Source organism: Dendropsophus ebraccatus, chromosome 6 (genome assembly GCF_027789765.1).
Source record: "Dendropsophus ebraccatus isolate aDenEbr1 chromosome 6, aDenEbr1.pat, whole genome shotgun sequence".
Lineage (NCBI taxonomy): Eukaryota > Metazoa > Chordata > Amphibia > Anura > Hylidae > Dendropsophus > Dendropsophus ebraccatus.
The window spans coordinates 8,074,898-8,098,953 of NC_091459.1; the positions used below are offsets into that span (position 1 = coordinate 8,074,898).

Genomic DNA, 24,056 nt, shown 5'->3' on the forward strand with positions numbered 1-24,056 from the left:
ATAGACATAAGTAAGAAATCTATGTAACTTTCTGAAAGTTGGGAAGCTCCTGAGGCGGAAAATATGAACTTGATGACATGTAGATGTCTATGTGGAATGCAGTAAAGCTTTGGCCTGGTATGAACTCTAAACACCAAGATGATATATGTCACTGCTTACCATGTGAATGTCATCTGTCTGTAAACTCACTGACACTAATGATCCCCAAGGACACTGTCAACACCTATACTATAGATAATCCAGACAATAGATAGGAAGGCGGCACTCCAAAAATAGTGAAAAAACAGTGGTTTTATTCACCCATAATGTGCAATATGTGCAATGTGCAATCGGATTGCACATTATGGGTGAATAAAACCACTGTTTTTTCACTATTTTTGGAGTGCCGCCTTCCTATCTATTGTCTGGATTTCCAAGGAGTTTGGGTCTAACTCCTGAGGGCCGTGCACCCACCGGAGCTATCTGCCACACAGTGCCGTCTACACCTGTTCCATTTTTATACTATAGATAAAGTGGACTGTCAAATGCAAATGATGCCGTTTCCTTGATGTTTCGGAATCTCATGAGACTATTAAGTTGGCTATACACCTTCAATAATTAAAGAGGTATTCCAGGAAAATTAACTTTTTTTCTATCCACAGGATGGGAGGAAAGTAGGAGATCATAGGGAGACCACTCTGTACCCCCCGCCGATCTCTGTTCGATATTGGACTATACTAGTTAGTAGCACGCTAGCAGCCTAATGCAAATTGCTAATTGCCGGTCCCCTATGTCCATGTTCCTGAGACCAACAGGCACTGTTGTGGTGTCCCACCACGGGTGTTCTTTTTCATGTACACCTGTCGCAAAGCTCCTTACTCCAGGTTAAAGTGACTCTGTACCCACAATCTGACCCCCCCAAAACTACTTGTACCTTCGGATAGCTGCTTTTAATCCAAGATCTGTCCTGGGGTCCGTTCGGCAGGTGATGCAGTTATTGTTCTAAAAAACAACTTTTAAACTTGCAGTCCTGTGCCCAACGACCGTGGCTTGGAGAATCTGTGCCCTAACTTTGCACCACCCCTCCGTCCCTCCTCACCATTTTTCCTATTCCTCTGCAGTGAAAACTACACAGGTGCTTAACGATCCAGCCCATGTGCCGGGCTCACACAGCTGACGAATAGTAGGCAATCTGCCTTGAGCATTCCTAATGATGAGGAGGGCAGGGAGGAGGGATGGAGAGGGTGTGCCAGCCTAATGCATACACAATCTAGTCCACGGTTGTTCGACTCAGGGCAGCAAGTTTAAAAGTTGTTTTTTTGGACAATAACTGCATCACCTGCTGAACGGACCCCAGGACAGATCTTGGATTAAAAGCAGCTATCCGAAGGTACAAGTGGTTTGGGGGGTCAGATTGTGGGTACAGAGTCACTTTAAGTGGTGATGAAGGTATTTTATAGTTTAACCACAAGATGTCAGTATTTTGTATGTATGCTCTTATGTATTGCACAGCTGAAGTTAACATAGGGTTACTGTTTTATGTGGGCCATGTGCTTTTGTTAAACCATAAGAGATGCTCTTTTCTTCTAACCTGTCACTCCTCTTCTTTTTTCTTGCACACATTCCGTTCCACCACTCACAGGGTCCCTTACACAGCGCTGAAGGAAGTTACTTGGTGGGAGGAGGTGTAGCATCGGTTCTGCTTTGATCCTCGTGGGAGAAGGACACACAGAACAGACGTCCCTGCTGTAGCCAAGCCAGATCCTTGTCCGGCACAAGTCAGTTCGTTCTAGTCTAGTCTGAGTCTAAGACAAACGTGTATGCAGATGCAGCTAAAGACAACCAGTTCATTCAGTCTATCCACTATATCTACTATGCAGTGCTAAACACTACAGAGGGAGAAGAGTCTGGGAATATCCTAACCCACGCCGTGAACCAGTCTAAAAGTGCAGGGCAGTATCCTGGTACACAAGAGGAACTAGCCTGGATAGAACAAAGCTACCAAGAAGGTCTACGTATTTAATTTTGCAATGCAGTTAACTGGGAAGCCTCGGAAGCTTAGCTTCATCCAGATAACCAAGGCTGGGGCTTGTATCACCCTATTAGGACGGGAAGCTCAACACTGTAGGGCAGAAGGTGGTCAGACTATAGTCTATACACGGTACAAGTAAACTTCTCACTATAACATATATCTCTTCAAGTTCCGTCAGAGTACAGTTCTTCATTGGGTTGGGACTCTCTTAACAAACTCCTCTCCTCTGTTCTACTCTACTCTCAACTCTTCAAGCACCACTACAACTACCTCTAATCTACTTCTGTAAGCATCTCCTCAGCACAAAACACTAACGTCTGTACAAAGATTTATCTATTTGCTGTGAAGGTGTTTTGTACACTGCACAGAAAAGCTGTTCTATTTTATATCAATGGGACTTAGTCATCTTTTCCTCAGCACCAGCACCCATACACACTAACCGCACATCTTGGGTTATTTTTCCCCTTTCTGTGGGTGGCAGTACCGATAGTCCGGATGGGCCCAAGGGTGAGCCCAAGGGACCCATCAAAGTCCAGCAGGTAACGGACCATTTCTGGGGAATACAGTCAGCCACTATACAGGTACCAACATCACACCTGTGTGCTGGACTAGCACTGGCGTCACAACATTTACATCCCTGGCTGAGCTGTACAACACAACCGACCAACCATCACAGAAGTGGTGTCACCAGTAACATCTTAGCACATCACCGGTTGAGTACCGCTCTGTGCCCTGTTTATGTTGGCCAGGACCATGGAGATCCCAGTATACTTACCTGGGGATTTGGCATTAGCACATATATACATACTGCTATAGTATCTCTGCAGTGTCAAGCACAGTCAGTCAGGCTGCTACGGCACATAGATACAGGGCAAGCACCACTGCTATTGTTATAGAAATTCACCAGACGTGTCCCTGTATCACCCATATTGAGTTTATATTAATACCTTTGTGGATTACTGATATACTGGATTCATAGACATTTACATTGACAGTGTCATTGATAACTGACTGTCGCATGTACGGTGCTTAGCAGATCAATACTTATCTCTGGAGTGAACTGATACAAATTACGCACATTCAGTATCTGTTATAGTTGCAAGTGAATAGCGCCATACACTACTATACCCCATCTTATTCATTTTACTCCTACTCTTTCCCTGTACAAAGTTTAGTTTTTATTTTTATGTTTTACATTTGGTAAATCCAGGTAGATTAGGTCACTACAGTGTCCTTTAAGTTTTTTGATCGAAGTTTGTCCTCCAGATGTCTGTCCTTCCTCCTGTTCAGTTTAATACTTCATGGGAGCACAAAATACATGGAACCTGATACATGGGAGCATGTGGAGCAATACAGATGGGGAGTTTGTATAGTAATGAGGATGGTGCTGATACTGGGGTGTGTATTATGGCGAGGAAACCTGATAGTGGGGACTATAATATGCAGGGGACCCAATACTGGGGTGTTTAATATGCTGAGGGTCTCATATTGATGGCTATAATATGTTGGGAGCCTCATACTGGGGTGTGTAAAATACTGGGGACCTGATACTGGGGTGTGTAATATGCTGGGAACCTTATACTAGTGGTATGTAACATGCTGGGGATCTGATACTGGAGTCTGTAATATGCTGGGGACTTGATACTGGGGTCTGTAATATGCTGGGGACCTGATACTGGAGTCTGTAATATGCTGGGGGCCTGATAATGGGCTCTGTAATATGCTGGGGACCTGATACTGGGGGGTGTAATATGCTGGGGACCTGATACTGGGGTGTGTAACATGCTGGGGACCTGATACTGGGGTCTGTAATATGCTGGGGACCTGATACTGGAGTCTGTAATATGCTGGGGGCCTGATACTGGAGTCTGTAATATGCTGGGGGCCTGATACTGGAGTCTGTAATATGCTGGGGGCCTGATACTGGAGTCTGTAATATGCTGGGGGCCTGATACTGGAGTCTGTAATATGCTGGGGGCCTGATAATGGGCTCTGTAATATGCTGGGGACCTGATACTGGGGGGTGTAATATGCTGGGGACCTGATACTGGGGTGTGTAACATGCTGGGGACCTGATACTGGGGTGTGTAATATGCTGGGGGCCTCATACTGGGGTGTGTAATATGCTGGGTACCCGATACTGGGGAGTGTAATATGCTGGGGCCTGATACTGGAGTCTGTAATATGCGGGGGCCTGATACTGGAGTCTGTAATATGCTCGGGGCCTGATAGTGAGGTGTATAAATTCTGGGGGTCTGATACCGGGATGTGTAGTATGCTCCTTCTGTATTGTAATAATTGTTAGCTCCATAGAATGAGAACAATTTAGGGAGCATTCTGGGAAATAAAAAAACACCAGTGACCCCCCCCCCTTCCCAGCAAACCACACCTACAATAGGGCACATCACCCCAAGCCACACCCCTTGATGTGAAAGTCGAAGTGTCCCTGGAAAAAAATTCACATGTTGGCAACTATGGATATAAAACCCTTTCAGTCACATATGCCTACAGGGCCTGGTGATTTATCTAATGCCTACCCAGTATAACATGCCCATCTGCTTACCCCACAGGTGTCCTCTCTTCCTTTTACTTCCACTAGATTACAAAGTCAATTAACTACACTACTGGATGTGGTGAAGGATACAAGGATACTGCCTACATTACCACTTACACACATGAGTACAGACTTTTGTGGAGGGTGTAACCAATAGCAACACCCGTGGTGGGACACCACACAAGGATACTGCCTACATTGAGAAACATGGATCCCGGGAAATCTGTCTAGAAGTAGCTTCAGTTCTTATTTATCTTCTGTTATTGTTATTTCACTCTTGATAAGAAGCTGTATAAGGTAGAACGACCTGGTTACTGATAATTCTGTGGGTGTTCACTCACGCCATAGTTAGAGCAATTATTCAGGGTGTGCAGAGTTCTGAGATTTCTAAGTACATGTTGTGGATAACATGGGAAAAAGGGAAAACTTATAGGAAAGTCCGGTGGGGGGGGGGGGGGACTTCTGAGATCAAGTTGCTAATGAACTTACTGTGATTAACCTCCTCCTTGTGTTATAAAGTTGCAGATAGGGACTTGTTTACATCAGTTGTCTCAAATGGGAGGGGGAGGAGGGGAGCAGAGACAGACCAAACAGCTCAGATACATTTTTTGTGTTTTAAGCAGAAAGCAGCAGCTGAGAACTGGGGGAAGGAGACTGAATAGATAATAACAGGTATGAAAGGAATTGTTAGTCTCACCATGGGCAGCAACATATCAAAAGTTATGTTTGAGCAGAATACCCCTTTAGGCTATGTTCACAAACAGTATAAAAATGGCAATGCCGCCCAGGCTGAAAAGAATGGCTGCTGTTTTCATTGAAAACAGCGTCCGTTCTTTAAAAAAAAAAAAAAAAAGTCTACTAATGCTTAGGTGTTACCTTTTATTAAAGTGAATCAAATTTAAGGGCCCTATTCCACCGGACGCTTATCGTTCAGATTATCGTTAAATCGTTCGAATCTAAACGATAATCGTTCGGTTGAAATGCAGTTAACGATTAACGACCGAACGAGAAATCGTTGATCGCTTTATAAGACCTGGACCTATTTTTATCGTTGCTTGTTTGCAAAACGTTCGCAAATCGTTCGCATTGAATAAGACATTGTTCGGTCGTTCGCAATAGATACGAACCCAATAGCGAATAAAAGAAAAAAAACGATCGCAATTACGATCATAAGTACCGATTATCGTTCCATGGAAATGAATGAACGTTTTCAGGTCTTTCGCAATAGCGGTCGTTTGAGATCGTTAATCATTAACGATTATGCAAACGATAATCGTCTAGTGGAATAGGGCCCTAATCCTGCTTGTCATGATAATGAGACTGTCAAAAAGTGATCTCTACTATAGGACGTATTGTAAGGCCCAGTGGCCAGAGTAAGCTGCAACAGTTCACATTGTCAACTTTTTTTTTTTCGTTTTTTTGCCTAAAAGATTTTATTATAGTAACATGGAAAATAAAAATAAAAAATTTAACATACGAACTTTATTTAAACAATAGATCATTATTTGATGACTCGAAGACTACCTTTAAGTCTGCCGTCACCATGTCAGGGCGACCCACACAGAAGTACATAACAGTGTAATGGAGGATGAGATGAGGCGGCCTGAGCTTGGGGGACAGTCTGTATAGGGTTCCAGGCAGCCTGCATAGGCCATAACATGGGCAATGTAATTTTGTTCATGAATCCCATGGAAGAGATGAGCAAGGGGTCCTTTAGCCATGATGGCCACATCCTCTCCTCCATGCGTCTCCGATGTAACCGGCACAGCCGTCTGCTGCCTGTAATTCCCTTCTGTGAGTGGATAGAAAAGATGATGAGACTATGTAACATCCATCCATGATCACTACACATTGTACACGTATGATATATATGTAATTACCTATGTCAACAGCGGTAAGATTCTCTCTAGAGCCGTTAACCAATTTGAAACCAGGACCATTGCCATAGAGAACGCTGGTATAGGGCAAACCATCTGAAGCTTTGCTGGGCGCCAGTCCTAGAACATAAGGAATATCATGCATCGACTGTGTATTGTCTCCCTGTCTCATGTCATATTGGGTGAATGTAGACGACTGAGGACAATTATGAGGACTGGTGTACTTGTATGGTGGTTTTAAATTAGACCCCGCCCCCAATTGACCCATCGGATCCACTAAGAGGAGGACGTCTCTTAGTGTATCGGGCCTAAACTGCTCCTGCCATAAAGTGCAGGCAGAAATCTACATCTGGCCACGCCTCCTTTGACCAAAATTTTCCCAAGATTCATGGACAGAATAAAACAAACTCAAAACCCTTCTGCCCGGATGCACTGGCATAGCTACCATGGGGGCGGACCACGCAGCTGCTACGGGGCCCATGCGGTAGGGAGGCCCGCCCTGGCAGAGCATGGTCTGTCTCCATGTTATGGCTCACACCAGCAGACTCTCAGAAATTGATCAGACTCTCACCTAGAATGCTGTCGCCTCGGTTAGTGTATCCTCCGAATGAGAAGACGTGAGAGTGATCTGCAGTCACGACGGTCAGGGTCTCGGTTTCTGAGGTTAGACCCCCAGCGACGCTGATGGCTTTGTCAAACTCAACGGCCTCAGTCAGGGCATTTTTGGCGTGGGTATCATGGTGGCCGTGGTCAATTCTACCACGTAAACAAAGAAACAATTATCACTAAAGTTTTTGTACTTCTGGAAAATACAAGCCTGACCTCTAGAAAGGGTCGTATGAGAAGAAACAAGCCGGGTATTTATCCAGTAACTGGGACGTTCTTGTCCATGAGCCGGGAGTGTTACTAAGTTGTAGAAAGACGATAGAAGATAGATAGACAATAGAAGAGCGGCACCGATCATTGGAGAGGCCATTTTTTTCTAATTTTAAAAAGATCTTTCATAAGTGCCCAGGAAAAAAAACACCGCCACAGAATGCCCTTCAAAGGGGTACTCCGGCAAAAAAAAATTCTCTTTCAAATCAGCTGGTTTCAGAAAGTTATATAGATTTGTAACTTACTTCTATTAAAAAATGTAAAGTCTTCCCATACTTATTAGCTGCTGTATGCCCTGCAGGAAGTGGTGTATTTTCTCCAGTCTGACACAGTGCTCTCTGCTGCCACCTCTGTCCATGTCAGGAACTGTCCAGAGCAGCAGCTAATCCCTATAAAAAAAAAAAAAAACCTTTCCTGCTCTGGACAGTTCCTGACATGGACAGAGGTGGCAGCAGAGAGCACTGTGTTAGACCAGAAAGAATACACAACTTCCTGCATGACATACAGCAGCTGATAAGTACTGGAAGGCTGGAGATTTTTAAATAGAAAGTTATATAGATTTGTAATTTACTTCTAAAACCAGTTGATTTGAAAGAAAATATTTTTGCCGGAGTACCCCTTTAAATCTCCTGCTTTGCTTGGGGCAGGCATTTAACATAATAAAATATAAATTTATGTACATTTTTAGACATTACACTCTGAAAACTACATAAAAGCGTTTATAACATGTATGAATATGGATTATTATATGATATAGATCTTATGAATGATGAATAAAACCTATAATAACTTATCTTCTACAAACAGGAAGAACCCCTTTGGATTCTTTCTCAGGATCCTAATGGCCTTCTCGGTCATTTCCGCAAGGGAAGGGTCAGTGGTCGGGTCACGGTTTAGCTCGTACTTCATATCTTTTGGTTCAAAAAGACCTAAAGAGTTAAAGCAACCACAACATCAATTGACTGAGACATGAAAAGTCGATATCTCAAATATTACAGGGAAGAAATCATTGTTTATTCTGATTCAGGAAACGGACCGATTCAATAAGCCACCAAACAATTGCTCGAAGGGAAAATCCAGTGAATTTTTTTTTCTTTCAAATCAACTGGTGTCAGAAAGTGCCAGAGATTTGTAACTTACATCTCTAAGTTTTCCAATACTTATCAGCTGCTGTATGTCCTGCAGGAAGTGGTGCATTCTCTCCAGTCTGGAGAGCAGGAGAGGTTTTCTATGGGGATTTGCTGCTGCTCTGGACAGTTCCTGACATGGATAGAGGTGGCAGCAGACTGGAAATAATACACCACTTCCTTCAGGACATACAGCAGCTGATAAGTACTGGAAAACTGGAGATTTTTTAATAGATTGAAATAAAAAATCTCTGGCACTATCTGTCACCAGTTGATTTGAAAGGAAAAAAAATCACTGGAGTTGCCCTTTAAAAATTCTACTACAGAGGGTGTAAAACTCCCTGAGAGGAAGCTGCAGGGTTATGTTTTTTCACCCTGCTTCTGGGGAATAGGAGGCTTGAACCTAACTCACCTACCTATAAGATATTCCGTAGCATCCGGATTAACGGCATCGAGTTGCGCTTTATTCCAAACATAAATGGAACCCTGCAAAATAAAATGTAAATGAGGATCTGTGCTCCATATCAATGTGATCTTCTCCGATCTTTTTATAGTCTCATGTATATGTATACTGTGTTGTAACTTTTTTGCTATGCATCAATGCTTGGCTTTTCTTTTGTGCCGCTGAACTTATCAAGATGCCGCATGCCCCGTGGATAAATCCAGCATATCGGAAGCTAAAAAATTTGAGCCACCTCCGAGCTGGTGTAAATTTTTAGCCTAATATTTCTACAGGAAAGGGGACAAGTAAGAGATTGTGGAGGGTCCGACCTCTGCGCAGTCGTTGGTCGATGATTTTGGTGTCAGACCATTTAGCACGATCAGCCAATGATCATTGTTGTTGTCTCGTTAGCTCATCTGACGAAGCACGCATGCGCGCGAAACAGCTGTGAAAGCTTGTGCTAATTAGTGGTTGGCGTCCGAGCCCGCTACAGATGAACCTGCTGGAATTTTAAATTTTATATGAAATAAAATCAACACATCAGCACGGTGAGTGCCCTCTTACTTTTTTCTTCTTCACGGACATATCTATGAACGTTCTTGGTATTCTATGATGAGCACCCCGTACAGTGTTTTTGGTATATACAACCTCGCCTTGCAATCCTACAGAAGCTGTGCCTGAAGGGTAGTGCCGGTACTGTTTTCTTCACAAAGTTTTCAATAGTCTCAAGTTACTCAGAGCGGTAATCGGCTGCCCCTAAGATTGTCTACAGTAAGGGTCCATTTACACAGAAAGATTATCTGACAGAAAATCTGCTAAAGATTTGAAGCCAAAGCCAGGAATGGATTTGAGAAGAGGAGAAATCTCATTCTTTCCTTTATGACCTGTTCTCTGTTTATAGTCAGTTTCTGGCTTTGGCTTCAAATCTCTGGCAGATAATCTTTCTGTGTAAATGGACCCTTGGTCATACTTACTCAATAATTGCCGGACAAATGTACGTTCAGCTGTTAGTTATCTCTCCCGTCTTCCCCATATACATGAACTTTCAGGACCTCCTGTGTTCTCTATGGGAAGGAGTAATCCGCAGCCAGATGGCTCTGGCGGCAGTTTATCTCTCAGAGATAGCCACCTGCATCACCTACACCGACATGATAAGTATTAAGTGTATAGGGACCTTTAGAATGTGCGCAGAGCTTCCCTCTCGCTATCTCCTGTACTGTGAACTCCAGCTCCACTATTAGAGGAAAAAGAAATGTATCGTCTGCAAATTAACCCATGATTAGACCAAGTTTTTATGTTACACTTATTCTTTTTGATTTGATTTCTTTCTTTGTTTTCTAATTTTCTTTAATTATAAATAATTCTGAAATCTTTCTCACCAAGTCTCAGAATAGGCTGACACTTCTTGTTCTGTACAAACGGTAAAATGTGAGTGATGCTGTGGTGTCCCACTACTAGCGCTTCTCTTATGCACCTGCCCTAAAGTTCTCACTCAGGTTAAACAAGTGGTGGATGATGTATTTTAAGTTTCCCCACTAGGTGTCAGTATTTCTTATATGTATCACTTATGCACAGCTGAAGGAAGTAATGGGTTAAGTTATTTGTACCATGTGTTATGTGCTGACCACTAGGAGGTGCTCTTTCTTTTCTAACCTATCCTGTTCTTGCTCTCTTACACTCACAGCTCTGTGGGGGGAGTTAGCTCAGTTCAGATTAGGTATCCAGTGTGAGAGATTCTCTAGACAAGCTACTACATTTGCTATGCAGTGCTAAGACAACAGTAGGAGCAGCCACCAAGGAACACCTTCGCCCACGCCAGGAACACCTCAAAAAAGTGCAAGAAAGACTGCAAAATAAGATAGGAGCTGATCCCAGTAGGACAAAGCTATTGTATAAAGAAAGTCTATGTATCATACTGCGCAGTGCATTAAACTGGGAAATCTTGGAAACCTGGCTACACCCAGATAACAGACGACTGGGGCACATGCTACCCACCTGGGACAGGTTCTATGACACTAGGGGGCAGAAGATGGTCAGACAGTCTAACATGAGACCGAGTATCACTTCACTACAAAAATATCTTCAGTATAGTTCCGGCACTCATACTTCTACTCTTCCCAAGCACCCACCTCAAGTCAGCACTCAAGTCTGTGTCAAGATTATTTCTGTCTGCAAGCCTGTACTTTAGTATTCTCTAAATTCTTCGGTAAAGTTGTTATATTTTCATATCTAGCGCACAAGACTGTCTGCACCTGCACCTACACACACACCACCGCACACCTTGGGTTATTTTTTTTCCCCCTTCTATGGGTGGGGTAATACCAACAAACAGGGTGGGTCAGTTGGTACTCCAGGTTGCAGTAAGAAGAGCCCAAGAGACCCTTATACTATGGTTACACAGGCTGAAAAAGCATCAAAAACACTTCACTGCTTTACACCCTGTAACAGAGTATCAGAATGCAGCTAACCACCAGTAACCAAGTAACAACAGTAAGTCAAACTGGGAAGACCCCCTTTAAATAGTTAATCTTATCTAGATTGTGTATCCCAAAAATAAAAATAAAAATTCTAAAACTGCCTCTAGTGTCCCTAAAGACAGGAATTGTCCAAGATGAGAGAAAGAAAGGGTGTTCTCCATAATTTAAAGGGGTTGTTCACTAACATTTTCTTTCAAATGCCCTGGTGCTAGAAAGTGCCAGAGATTTGTAAATTACTTCTATTAAAAAATCTCCAATCTTCCAGTACTTATCAGCTGCTGTATGTCCTGCAGGAAGTGGTGTATTCACTCCAGTCTGGAGAACAGGAGAGGTTTTCTACTGGGATTTGCTGCTGCTCTGGACAGTTCCTGACATGGACAGAGGTGGCAGCAGAGAGCACTGTGTCAGACTGGAAATACTACACTACTTCCTGCAGGACATTCAGCAGCTGATAAGTACTGGAAGAATCAAAGTTTTTTAATCAAAGTAAATAAGAAATCTTTTGGCACCAGTTGATTTGAAAGAAAAAAAAAAGGGTGAACAACCCCTTTAAAAACTTTTGATATAGTGGTGCAGTTATAAAGAGAATAATAAAGATGTTATTATCACCTCTCTTCCCCTCTCCCCGGTGTTGTCCTGTCTCAGCACTGACAGCCCATTCAGCCAGAGGGGACAGCGCCACGGACAGTCATTGGCTGAGCAGGCTGTCACCAATGAGACGTGTGTCTCAGAAGGGGCGGTGGCTGTGGTCAGCCGAGGACACAAACACCGCAAGACGACACCGAGGAAAGCGGAAAGGTAAGATGACACCGGAAGAACGCAGCCAGGTAAGATGACATTGGGGGAACGCAGACAGGTAAGATGACATTGGGGGAACGCAGACAGGTAAGATGACATTGGGGGAACGCAGACAGGTAAGATGACACCGGAAGAACGCAGCCAGGTAAGAGGACACCGGGGGAACGCAGACAGGTAAGATGACATTGGGGGAACGCAGACAGGTAAGATGACACCGGGGGAAGTTAGAAAGGAAAGATGACACCGGGGGAACGCAGCCAGGTAAGATGACACCGGGGGAACGCAGCCAGGTAAGATGACACCGGGGGAACGCAGCCAGGTAAGATGACACCGGGGGAACGCAGACAGGTAAGATGACACCGGAAGAAAGCAGCCAGGTAAGATGACATTGGGGGAACGCAGACAGGTAAGATGACACCGGAAGAACGCAGCCAGGTAAGATGACACCGGGGGAACGCAGACAGGTAAGATGACACCGGAAGAACGCAGCCAGGTAAGATGACATTGGGGGAACGCAGACAGGTAAGATGACACCGGGGGAAGTTAGAAAGGAAAGATGACACCGGGGGAACGCAGACAGGTTAGATGACACCGGGGGAACGCAGACAGGTTAGATGACACCGGGGGAACGCAGACAGGTTAGATGACACCGGGGGAACGCAGACAGGTAAGATGACACCGGGGGAACGCAGACAGGTTAGATGACACCGGGGGAACGCAGACAGGTTAGATGACACCGGGGGAACGCAGACAGGTTAGATGACACCGGGGGAACGCAGACAGGTTAGATGACACCGGGGGAACGCAGACAGGTTAGATGACACCGGGGGAACGCAGACAGGTTAGATGACACCGGGGGAACGCAGACAGGTAAGATGACACCTGGGGGAACGCAGACAGGTAAGATGACACCGGGGGAACTTAGAAAGGTAAGATGACACCGGGGGAACGCAGACAGGTAAGATGACACCGGGGGAACGCAGACAGGTAAGATAACACCGGGGGAACGCAGACAGGTAAGATGACACCGGGGGAACTTAGAAAGGTAAGATGACACCAGGGGAACTTAGAAAGGTAAGATGACACCAGGGGAACGCAGACAGGTAAGATGACACCAGGGGAACTTAGAAAGGTAAGATGACACCGGAAGAACGCAGCCAGGTAAGATGACACCGGGGTAAAGCAGACAGGTAAGATGACACTAGAGGAACGCAGACAGATAAGATGACACCGGGGGAACGCAGACAGATAAGATGACACCGGGGGAACGCAGACAGGTAAGATGACATTGGGGGAACGCAGACAGGTAAGATGACACCGGAAGAACGCAGCCAGGTAAGATGACACCGGGGGAACGCAGACAGGTAAGATGACACCGGGGGAACGCAGACAGGTAAGATGACACCGGGGGAAGTTAGAAAGGAAAGATGACACTGGGGGAACGCAGCCAGGTAAGATGACACCGGGGGAACGCAGCCAGGTTAGATGACACCGGGGGAACGCAGACAGGTTAGATGACACCGGGGGAACGCAGACAGGTTAGATGACACCGGGGGAACGCAGACAGGTAAGATGACACCGGGGTAAAACAGACAGGTAAGATGACACCGGGGAACGCAGACAGGTAAGATGACACCGGGGGAACTTAGAAAGGTAAGATGACACCGGGGGAACGCAGACAGTTAAGATGACACCGGGGGAACGCAGACAGGTAAGATGACACCGGGGTAAAGCAGACAGGTAAGAGGACACCGGAAGAACGCAGCCAGGTTAGATGACACCGGGGGAACGCAGCCAGGTAAGATGACACCGGGGGAACGCAGCCAGGTAAGATGACACCGGGGGAACGCAGCCAGGTAAGATGACACCGGGGGAACGCAGCCAGGTAAGATGATACCGGGGGAACGCAGCCAGGTAAGATGATACCGGGGGAACGCAGCCAGGTAAGATGACACCGGAAGAACGCAGCCAGGTTAGATGACACCGGAAGAACTCAGACAGGTAAGATGACACCGGGGGAACGCAGACAGGTAAGATGACACCGGGGGAACGCAGACAGGTAAGATGACACCGGGGGAACGCAGACAGGTAAGATGACACAGGGTAAAACAGACAGGTAAGATGACACCGGGGAAATGCAGACAGGTAAGATGACACCGGGGGAACGCAGACAGGTAAGATGACACCGGGGGAACGCAGACAGGTAAGATGACACTGGGGGAACGCAGACAGGTAAGATGACAACGGGGGAACTTAGAAAGGTAAGATGACACCGGGGGAACGCAGACAGGTAAGATGACACCGGGGGAACGCAGACAGGTAAGATAACACCGGGGGAACGCAGACAGGTAAGATAACACCGGGGGAACGCAGACAGGTAAGATGACACCGGGGGAACGCAGACAGGTAAGATGACACCGGGGGAACTTAGAAAGGTAAGATGACACCGGGGGAACGCAGACAGGTAAGATGACACCAGGGGAACTTAGAAAGGTAAGATGACACCGAAAGAACGCAGCCAGGTAAGATGACACCGGGGTAAAGCAGACAGGTAAGATGACACTAGAGGAACGCAGACAGATAAGATGACACCGGGGGAACGCAGACAGGTAAGATGACACCGGGGGAACGCAGACAGGTAAGGATAAGTTGTTTGTTGTTTTTTATAGAAGGGCAACAATAATTAAAAAGTTTTTGAGAGATAACCCCTTTAAGGTGAGCTCTAACATACCAGGCATCTGTCAGATAACCCTATAAATGCCTTTTTTTCTGTTCTTGTTAATCGGTCAGATAATCTAGAGGGTTAACTACTGAGATTGGAAATACAGTCCGCACCCCTACCACCTTCTCATTCTTTCACGGGATTACACATTACCTTCCTTTCATCTAGCCACATCTTTGTTAGGTTGAGATTATCTCTTCGGAGGCCTCTTTCCGTGGAGTATTCCGGATCTGGGGTCCCATTGGGAGTCATATAGGCTCTTCCTCCTCCAAGAATTACCTGCAGGGAAAATGTTATAGAACAAGATAAAGGGGGGGTTTTATCAAACGTTTTCGACTGTGTTTAGCAGTTAAAAAAGTTAAACATTTGTGTAAGTCCCCAAAATTGAAACTTTTTTGCCTATCTGCACCAACTGTATCAGTTTTTAAATGTGGGTGGGGCTTAACATAAAAGGGGCATGGCCTCCCACTCCTGTCAGATTTTCTAAAACTTCGGCAAGAGAATTTATATAAGTTGTATGGGATATATATACACCAGTTTCTGGCTGCTCCAGGAGACCACACACAATATAGAAAAAGCCATAAGAGGTCCTCATCGCTGGAACCGTGAAGAGGTAAGAGGGATTTTTATTGTTTTTAAGTTTGATTAATTGGGGGAGGTTAATACCTGCTGGGGGCAATTACTGAATTTTGAGGAGTTTAAAGAGAGACTCTCAGGATACCATAAACTGGTGACACAGAAGCTGAACAGAATGATGTATCACTAACATTGTTCTGTGCAGCTGATCCAGAGATCTCCTCCTGAATAACATGGACAATAAGTAGTCCTCTCCATTATGTGCATGAGCCCAGTAGTCCTGGATATTCATGAGTTGCAGAAAACTCCACCCACCAGCTGCTGATTGGAAGTTATCTATCCATGCTGTGTATAGGAAGTCACCTGTCAATCAGCAGCTGGGGGAGGGGTGAGGGGTGTGGCAACAATCCTATTCTCCTGCATATTAGGAGAACGGATGACAGAATGATGTAAGTAATACACCGATCTGTTCAGCATTTTTGACATTAGCTTATGCTACCCTCATTTAAGGCGGAATAAACCTAGTGACAGATTCCCTTTAAATAACTGCCAGAAGCATCTACCAAATTGGGGGTGAGGTTGCCTATCCATTGGCGGCATCTAATTGGGGGGTTAATTACCTTCTGTGGGCAACTAACGACTCAGGACAGCTACCTAATTGTGGGGTTAACTAACTCCTGTCCTTAAAGGGGTTATACAGGCAACAGAAGTTATACCCAGTGCACCCCCTGCAGTATATGGGCACACTCCCTAATATTCATTCCAGCCCTAATGTCGCACTGACTGAGATTTCGTTCTTAGAGCCAGAAGATCAGATAATTCTGCATAGGGTCCATCTACCCTGTATGGAGTTATACAGATACAAGACATGCGGCAAAATATTTTAGGTTTTGTTAATCTATTCTCTAGTAGCTATGTACTACAATAATCTGTAGCTAATTCCCCCCATTGTCCCAGTAGTTACATTAATATCAGTATTGTGGACCAGCTGGTAGGCAATGTCCTTGCAGCCTTTGTCAGTCATCGCTGTGCTCATCTCATTGTCGGAGTACCAGTCCCGGTTGGCACTGTGCGCATAGGCGGCTGCCGGAGAGGCATGTTGGACGCGGGTTGTTGTCACAATGCCGACAGATTTACCTGAGGTAAAGAAAACATGTACTTTTTAATAGAAAAATTACTTAAGGGGTGCAGCAAAAAAAAAAAAAAAAAAAAAACTTTCAAATCAACTGGTGCCAGAAAGTGGTAGAGATCTGTAAATTACTACTATTTAAAAAAAAATCTCAAGTACTTATCAGCCGCTGTACGTCTTGCAGGAAGTGGTGTATTCTCTCCAGAGAGGTTTTCAATGGGGATTTGCTGCTGCTCTGGACAGTTCCTGACATGGACAGAGGTGGCAGCAGAGAGCACTGTGTCAGACTGGAAAGAAAACACCACTTCCTGCAGGACATACAGCAGCTAATAAGTACTGGAATACTGGAGTTTTTTTTATTAGAAGTAAATTACAAAACTCTGGCACTTTCTGGCACCAGTTGATTTGAAAGAAATTTTTTTTTTCTGAACTACCCCTTTAACACAGGCCAAAAAGCCCATCTACAAAACCTCTAAGAAAATATCAGAAGTAACCAAAGCCATAGTTTATGTGTGATTTGTGGACTGTTACACTTCATTCTGTGAAGTTCTATAAGTTTCTGCTTGTACCGGCTTTTTTCGCTCGATGAAGAATGGATTGCACCTCGTTCCCATTGGCAGTCTCACAGTTATTATATGTTGCGGCTGCGCTCACACCGACAGTCCCAGAATTGGCCTTTACCCCACACAAGTAGGCTGTGCCGGTACCCGCGCTGTCAGGGACCTGGGCATCGACGTTGTACACCTGCAGGAATAAGAATTATGTTTAAGCAAGAAAAGAATAAATAGAAAAATAAACACAAACTACAAAAACAAAAGTAATTAACAAGAGTATAAATGTACAAATATAATATCAAATAGAAGCTGAATAACAAATAAAACCAAGTGCAGAGCAAAGGGGAAAAGAAAAACAACATGGACACAGCGGTAGCAAGTAAATCAAGTATCATAGTAAAGGTGCGTTTACATGTAACAATTATCGTGCGAATTTGCGCAATAACGATCGAATTCTAACGATAATCGTACGTGTAAACGCAGCGAACGATCAAACGACGAACGAGAAGTCGTTCATTTTGATCTTTCAACATGTTCTCAAATCGTTGTTCGTCGCTCACAAAAAAATTCGCAGATTGTTCCGTGTAAACAGTCGTTCGCCGATTTAAGCAATGTGTGAGATAGGCTTAAACGATCGCAAAGCGGATTTTCCGTATGATATATCGTACCGTCTAAACGCTGATCGTTATGAAAAAAAAATCATTACTCCGACATCGTTAATCGTACGTTTGGGGCCAATTATCGTTTTGTGTAAACGCACCTTAAAAAAGAAGCCACATTGCGGTAATACTGTGCGGTGTAGTTTACGCCTATGTAACGCAATATGGCATTTCCCTATGATAATTGATATACTTGCAGCCCTTGTGACCCTATGTGACTGCAGTTTTCCTGTTCATCCTCACTCTGCTTCTGGTTTTATTTGTTAGTAAGATGATATAATAAAGGGGTTATCCAGCGGAAAATGACAGGCGGTGGGATCGGGGAGCAGCGCAACAGAGGCACAAGGACTGGTAAGCACCTTATTTATTAAGCTTCTCCACCCCCACCAGCCTGTTTTGACTTTCCCAGGACTTTTCCTTTAATTTATGAGAATAGGTCATCTACTTTACATTATGTTCATACTACGCAATCTGCTCATAGAACTTTGGGCGGATGGTGGAATCTGCCTGAACATAGAATGAAGCCTATGGAATGAGCAGCATGGCGGAATCTGCTTGAAGTTCTATGCGCGGATTCCTCAGTGTCCACATGCCCTAAGAGTAGAATTATATAATACAATGGAGTTTGCCATTGTATTCATAGAAATCAATTAGAAGAAGGTTTAGCTTATATCACCTTAGAAAGCGCAACGTACGGAAATGTTTCCATCTCTAATATATTTTCTTCCCCAGATTGTTTTCTTAACTGTCCCTGGTAAATACGAGCCGCAGACAGCGTGGGTACCCCCATTCCTGGAATAAAACATAGGGGTGTGTGTGTGTGTGTGTATATATATATATATATATATATATATACACACACACACACATTTTATATATATATATATATATATATACACACACACACATTGATGCATTCACACTGAGTCCCTGCATGTATGAACACAACCTAAAAGGTCTCTTATTATCACACAGCAAACGATGGGCACAACCAGTCAGATGTCTGAAGACCTTAGCAGCATTATTGTTACATTACATACTGATGGCCTCGGTACAGATAAATGTAAACACTGTTGGGGACATAATCCTGAAGTGGAAAGAACTAAATTTCACTATAAACCGACCCCCGACCAGGTCCCATCCCCCAAGGTTTTAGAGGAATGAAAATAATTCTCAGAAGGATTGTCCGAGAGGCGAGATCCCCTGTGGAGAGCTACACACAGACCTGGAATCAGCAGATGGGATTATTTTCCTTGGGACTGAGCTGTGATTGGTTGCGGAGGGCAGTATACACCAGCGTATATATTACATCCTTTAATAAATATGGGCCTATGTTTGGAGGCAACAAGACACTGTGTATAGTACTCTTGTGTATTATGTAGTATTGTATAGTACTCTTGTGTTATGTAGTATTGTATAGTACTCTTGTGTTATGTAGTATTGTATAGTACTCTTGTGTTATGTAGTATTGTATAGTACTCTTGTGTATTATGTAGTATTGTATAGTACTCGTGTGTTATGTAGTATTGTATAGTACTCGTGTGTTATGTAGTATTGTATAGTACTCTTGTGTATTATGTAGTATTGTATAGTACTCTTGTATATTATGTAGTATTGTATAGTATTCTTGTGTATTATGTAGTATTGTATAGTACTCTTGTGTATTATGTAGTATTGTATAGTACTCTTGTATATTATGTAGTATTGTATAGTACCCTTGTATGTTATTATGTAGTATTGTATAGTACTCTTGTGTTATGTAGTATTGTATAGTACTCTTGTATGTTATTATGTAGTATTGTATAGTACTCTTGTGTTATGTAGTATTGTATAGTACTCTTGTGTTATGTAGTATTGTATAGTACTCTTGTGTTATGTAGTATTGTATAGTACTCTTGTGTGTTATGTAGTATTGTATAGTACTCTTGTGTGTTATGTAGTATTGTATAGTACTCTTGTGTATTATGTAGTATTGTATAGTACTCTTGTATGTTATTATGTAGTATTGTATAGTACTCTTGTATGTTATTATGTAGTATTGTATAGTACTCTTGTATGTTATTATGTAGTATTGTATAGTACTCTTGTATGTTATTATGTAGTATTGTATAGTACTCTTGTGTTATGTAGTATTGTATAGTACTCTTGTGTTATGTAATATTGTATAGTACTCGTGTTATGTAGTATTGTATAGTACTCTTGTATGTTATTATGTAGTATTGTATAGTACTCTTGTGTGTTATTATGTAGTATTGTATAGTACTCTTGTGTGTTATTATGTAGTATTGTATAGTACTCTTGTGTTATGTAGTATTGTATAGTACTCTTGTGTTATGTAGTATTGTATAGTACTCTTGTGTGTTATGTAATATTGTATAGTACTCTTGTGTGGTCTTATGTCATATTGTGTACTACATTTATCTACTGTGTGTTTGGTCCATGTTTGGTGCTATGTTGCTGTGGATAATAGAAATTTGATGTCATTACATTGACACAAGACCTAAACAAACTATAGTTGGGAGTCTTCAATCTCAGGCTTATGGCAGTATGATCTGTAGACACAGCCGTGATCACAGTGCGGTAATGTAACACTCATGTATATATTATCTTAAGGCTGGGTTCACACTATGTATATTTCAGGCAGTATTTGGTCCTCATGTCAGGTCCTCATAGCAACCAAAACCAGGAGTGGATTAAAAACACAGAAATAATCTGTTCACACAATGTTGAAATTGAGTGGATGGCCGCCATATAACAGTAAATAACGGCCATTATTTCAATACAACAGCCGTTGTTCTAAAATAACAGCAAATATTTGCCATTATATGGCGGCCATCCACTCAATTACAACATTATGTGGACAGATCCTTTCTGTGTTTTTAATCCACTCCTGATTTTGGTTGCTATGAGGACCTGACATGAAGACCAAATACTGCCTGAAATATACTGTGTGTGAACCCAGCCTAAAGCTGTATAGATAAAATGAAGTCTTACCATCTCCCAGAAACATAATTAGATTCTTGGCTCTGTGGTTGATGGGTTTCAGGCTCATGGCCCGTTTCAGTGTGGCACCGGCTTGATCATTCCAGTACTTGGGGGTCTTTTCCTCCTCTGAATACAAAACCAAAAAAGAAAAAAAGTTATGCATGAAAAGGAAACGCAGGAACCAAGTTCTTATCCAAAATTCTTGAAGGGGTTGTCCAGCGAAAAAAAAAATTCTTTTCAAATCAACTGGTGTCAGAAAGTTATATAGATTTGTAATTTACTTCTATTTAAAAATCTCAAGTCTTCCCATACTTATCAGCTGCTGTATGTCCTGCAGGAAGTAGTGTTTATTTGCTATGCTACTGTCCATAGCAGTAGCAAATCTCCATAGAAAATCTCTCCTGCTCTGGACAGTTCCTGACACGGACAGAGGTGGCAGCAGAGAGCATTATTTCTGAATGTAAATAAACACCACTTCCTGCAGGATGTACAGAAGCTGATAAGTATGGGAAGACTTGAGATTTTTAAATAGAAGTAAATTACAAATCTAAATAACTATCTGACACCAGTTTATTTTGCTGGAGTGCCCCTTTAAATATATTAGCAGGAAGCACCTGTGCACATATGGTAAGTACCTCCTCCTTCTCCCATTCTACCTGCTGGTGCAATGGTGAGTAGCAACACCTTGTTCACACTTGTGTTGCTTGGCGATTGCCTTCTTCACCGATGTAACTAATATAACTTTTATTTAATTTAATGGCTTTAAAAAAATTTTAACTTTTTTTTTAAAAAAAAAGCTTAATGTGTTTAAAATTGCTCTATTCCCATCCTTATAGCGCTGTTATCCTTTGGTCTATGGGGTTGTGTGAGGTGTCATTTTTTGCGCCATGATCTGTTCTGTCTTTTTGATTGCTTTTTATTACATTTTTCTAGATGATGTGACCAAAAATGCACAATTTTTCACAATTGTACCGTGCGAGATCAGGAATGTGATAGTTTAATAATTCAGGTGATTATGCATGCGGCAATACTAAATATGTTTATTTATTCATTTATATTTATAAAATGGGAAAAGGGGGCTGATTTGGACTTTTATTAGGGGAGGGTTTTTTTTTACTTTAACTAGAAGTCCCCCTGGGGGACTTGTATATACACAGCAATGATCCATTAGATCTGTGATACATTGCTCTGGTCTGCTGCAGACCAGGGCAATGTATTGCCGAGTTGGGATCAGCGTCAGTGCAACGCTGAGGCCCGGCCCATCCAGAAGAACGGATTCCCCCCCCCTCCCCCCTTCATTCAGTGATTGGCTGAGCAGGTTCATCTTAACGTGTATGTACAAATAAAGAATTTATCCATCCATCCCCTTCATCTATTCCCTCCAATGGTTGAACTTTATAGATGTGTCTTTTTTTCAACCATACTCTTTAACTAGAACACAGGCAAAAAAAAACAAAACACAATTGGTCCGCTTTCCTACACCATTCACACTAGGCAGGAGCACGCTGCTATGGCTGAAATTACAAACACACAAAAACACAAATAAAAATGCAACAGCTCACCGCAATGGCAAGACACAGACCCAATACAGATATGAAAATCACTAAAAGAAGTGTAAGAAGAATAGTGTAAACCATCCCACCAGCGATAAGGTGGCCTCATGCCGGGATGGACCCTACACTGTACTTTAGCCTCTCCATGGCATATAACAAGCCTATGCTCTGGGCATGCAGGATTCAACTAATACTGGCAAAAATAATAACCACCTGGGTGGGATGGGTGGGGTGCACGACCAAGTAGAGGCCACCATTCCCCCATCTGGGCAAAAAAAAACAAAAAATTGGTCAGCTCTTCTACAACACCATTTTCATATCTGTATTGGATCTGCATCTCACCATAATATTTAACATATAAAGTAACTATAGTCATCTAGAAAAAAAAAAAATACAAAAACATTCTCTTACCGATAGAAGCAAAAGCCACTCTATTGCTGGATGGAACGCTGACTGAGCCCAGCACCAAAAGAGAGAAGATGACTGCATAGATTCCCAGCATCCTTTCACCTTCTGATTCTGTCTTCTACACTGAGGAGCACTGTACATAACCTCATATATATGACACTTACCATGATCTACAGAGAGGCCAAGTTTAAACTTTGACCACTAATATACATATGTGTGTGCGGATAAGTCGTCATTTTCTCCTCCCAAGACAGGGGTCAAATTATGAAACTTAGAGTCAACGTAAACGTAGTCGACTCATATCACAGTAACTACCTTAGTATATTGCAGCCGATGACCTCAAAAGTAGACTTACCGCTACCACCTACAGAGGTGAAACAAAGTCATTGGAAAAAATATTTGGGAGGCAAGATCATCATTTTGTAGCTGGAAGATTGTTCCTGTAATGTAGAAGAAAAGGTGATACATAAGAATACACTGACGTAGATATAATAGAGGCAGACCACGCATCTACTATGGGGCCCATGATTACAAATAGGAACTTGCCTAACCCTGTGCCCGCAGCAAGCCGTGGAACCAGCCTCAGGACCCCTGCTGGGCTCCGAGATCTCTGGTGCTGACACGACCTGACCCGGCTGATGGACTGGCCACTCAGAGCAGTCAGTGCATCAGCTGGGACAGGCCTTTTCTTCTAAGCCGTGGCGTCATCACAACTTGGGGAAAAATGCTTTCCGACAGGGGTCCTGAAGCCAGTCCCGCTGTCCACCGTGGGCACGGGGGTGGGGGTAACTTTCTATCTATATCATAAAAATCAAAGTCTGTCTGTCTGTCTGTCCTTCTGTCTGTCCTCTATAGACTTCCAAACGCCTGAACCGTTTGACCCCAAATTTGGCACACAGATACATTGGGTGCCCGGGAAGGTTATTGCGAAGGTCCCGTCCCCGCCAGATGTACAGGAGGGGAAGGAGAGGGGAAAGAGTGGCGCCCCATAGAGATGAATGGGAAAATCTCCTCACTGCAAACACAGGTGATATAATTAGCTGCAGCAGACACGGCAGTTGGAGCCTTAGCAACCAATAGGATTACTGCTTTCATTTTCACAGGGAGCAATGGTTGCTAGGGAAGCTGCCTCACAACATCCACAGTAATAACTGGTAGATCCCCTACTCCATCTATACAGTACATGTATATACAGGACCCCTACCCCATCTATACAGTACATGTATATACAGGACCCCCTACTCCATCTATACAGTACATGTATATACAGGACCCCCTACTCCATCTATACAGTACATGTATATACAG

The 24,056-nt window shown here is 43.3% G+C and overlaps 1 protein-coding gene across 1 annotated transcript; it reads right to left on the reverse strand.

The window, feature by feature from the left end:
• Positions 1–6,097: 6,097 nt before the first annotated feature.
• On the reverse strand, positions 6,098–22,809 carry LOC138794628 (intestinal-type alkaline phosphatase 1-like). The gene is made up of 11 exons (XM_069973400.1): positions 22,752–22,809; positions 20,797–20,913; positions 18,479–18,594; positions 17,159–17,333; positions 16,425–16,597; positions 15,038–15,163; positions 8,862–8,931; positions 8,113–8,247; positions 7,014–7,205; positions 6,446–6,562; positions 6,098–6,357 (listed from the first exon to the last, which is right to left on the reverse strand). Exons 2-11 carry the CDS (start codon positions 20,852–20,854, stop codon positions 6,104–6,106), a joined length of 1,416 nt encoding a protein of 471 aa, XP_069829501.1. The 5' UTR covers positions 20,855–20,913; positions 22,752–22,809; the 3' UTR covers positions 6,098–6,103.
• Between the last annotated feature and the right edge of the window lie 1,247 nt (positions 22,810–24,056).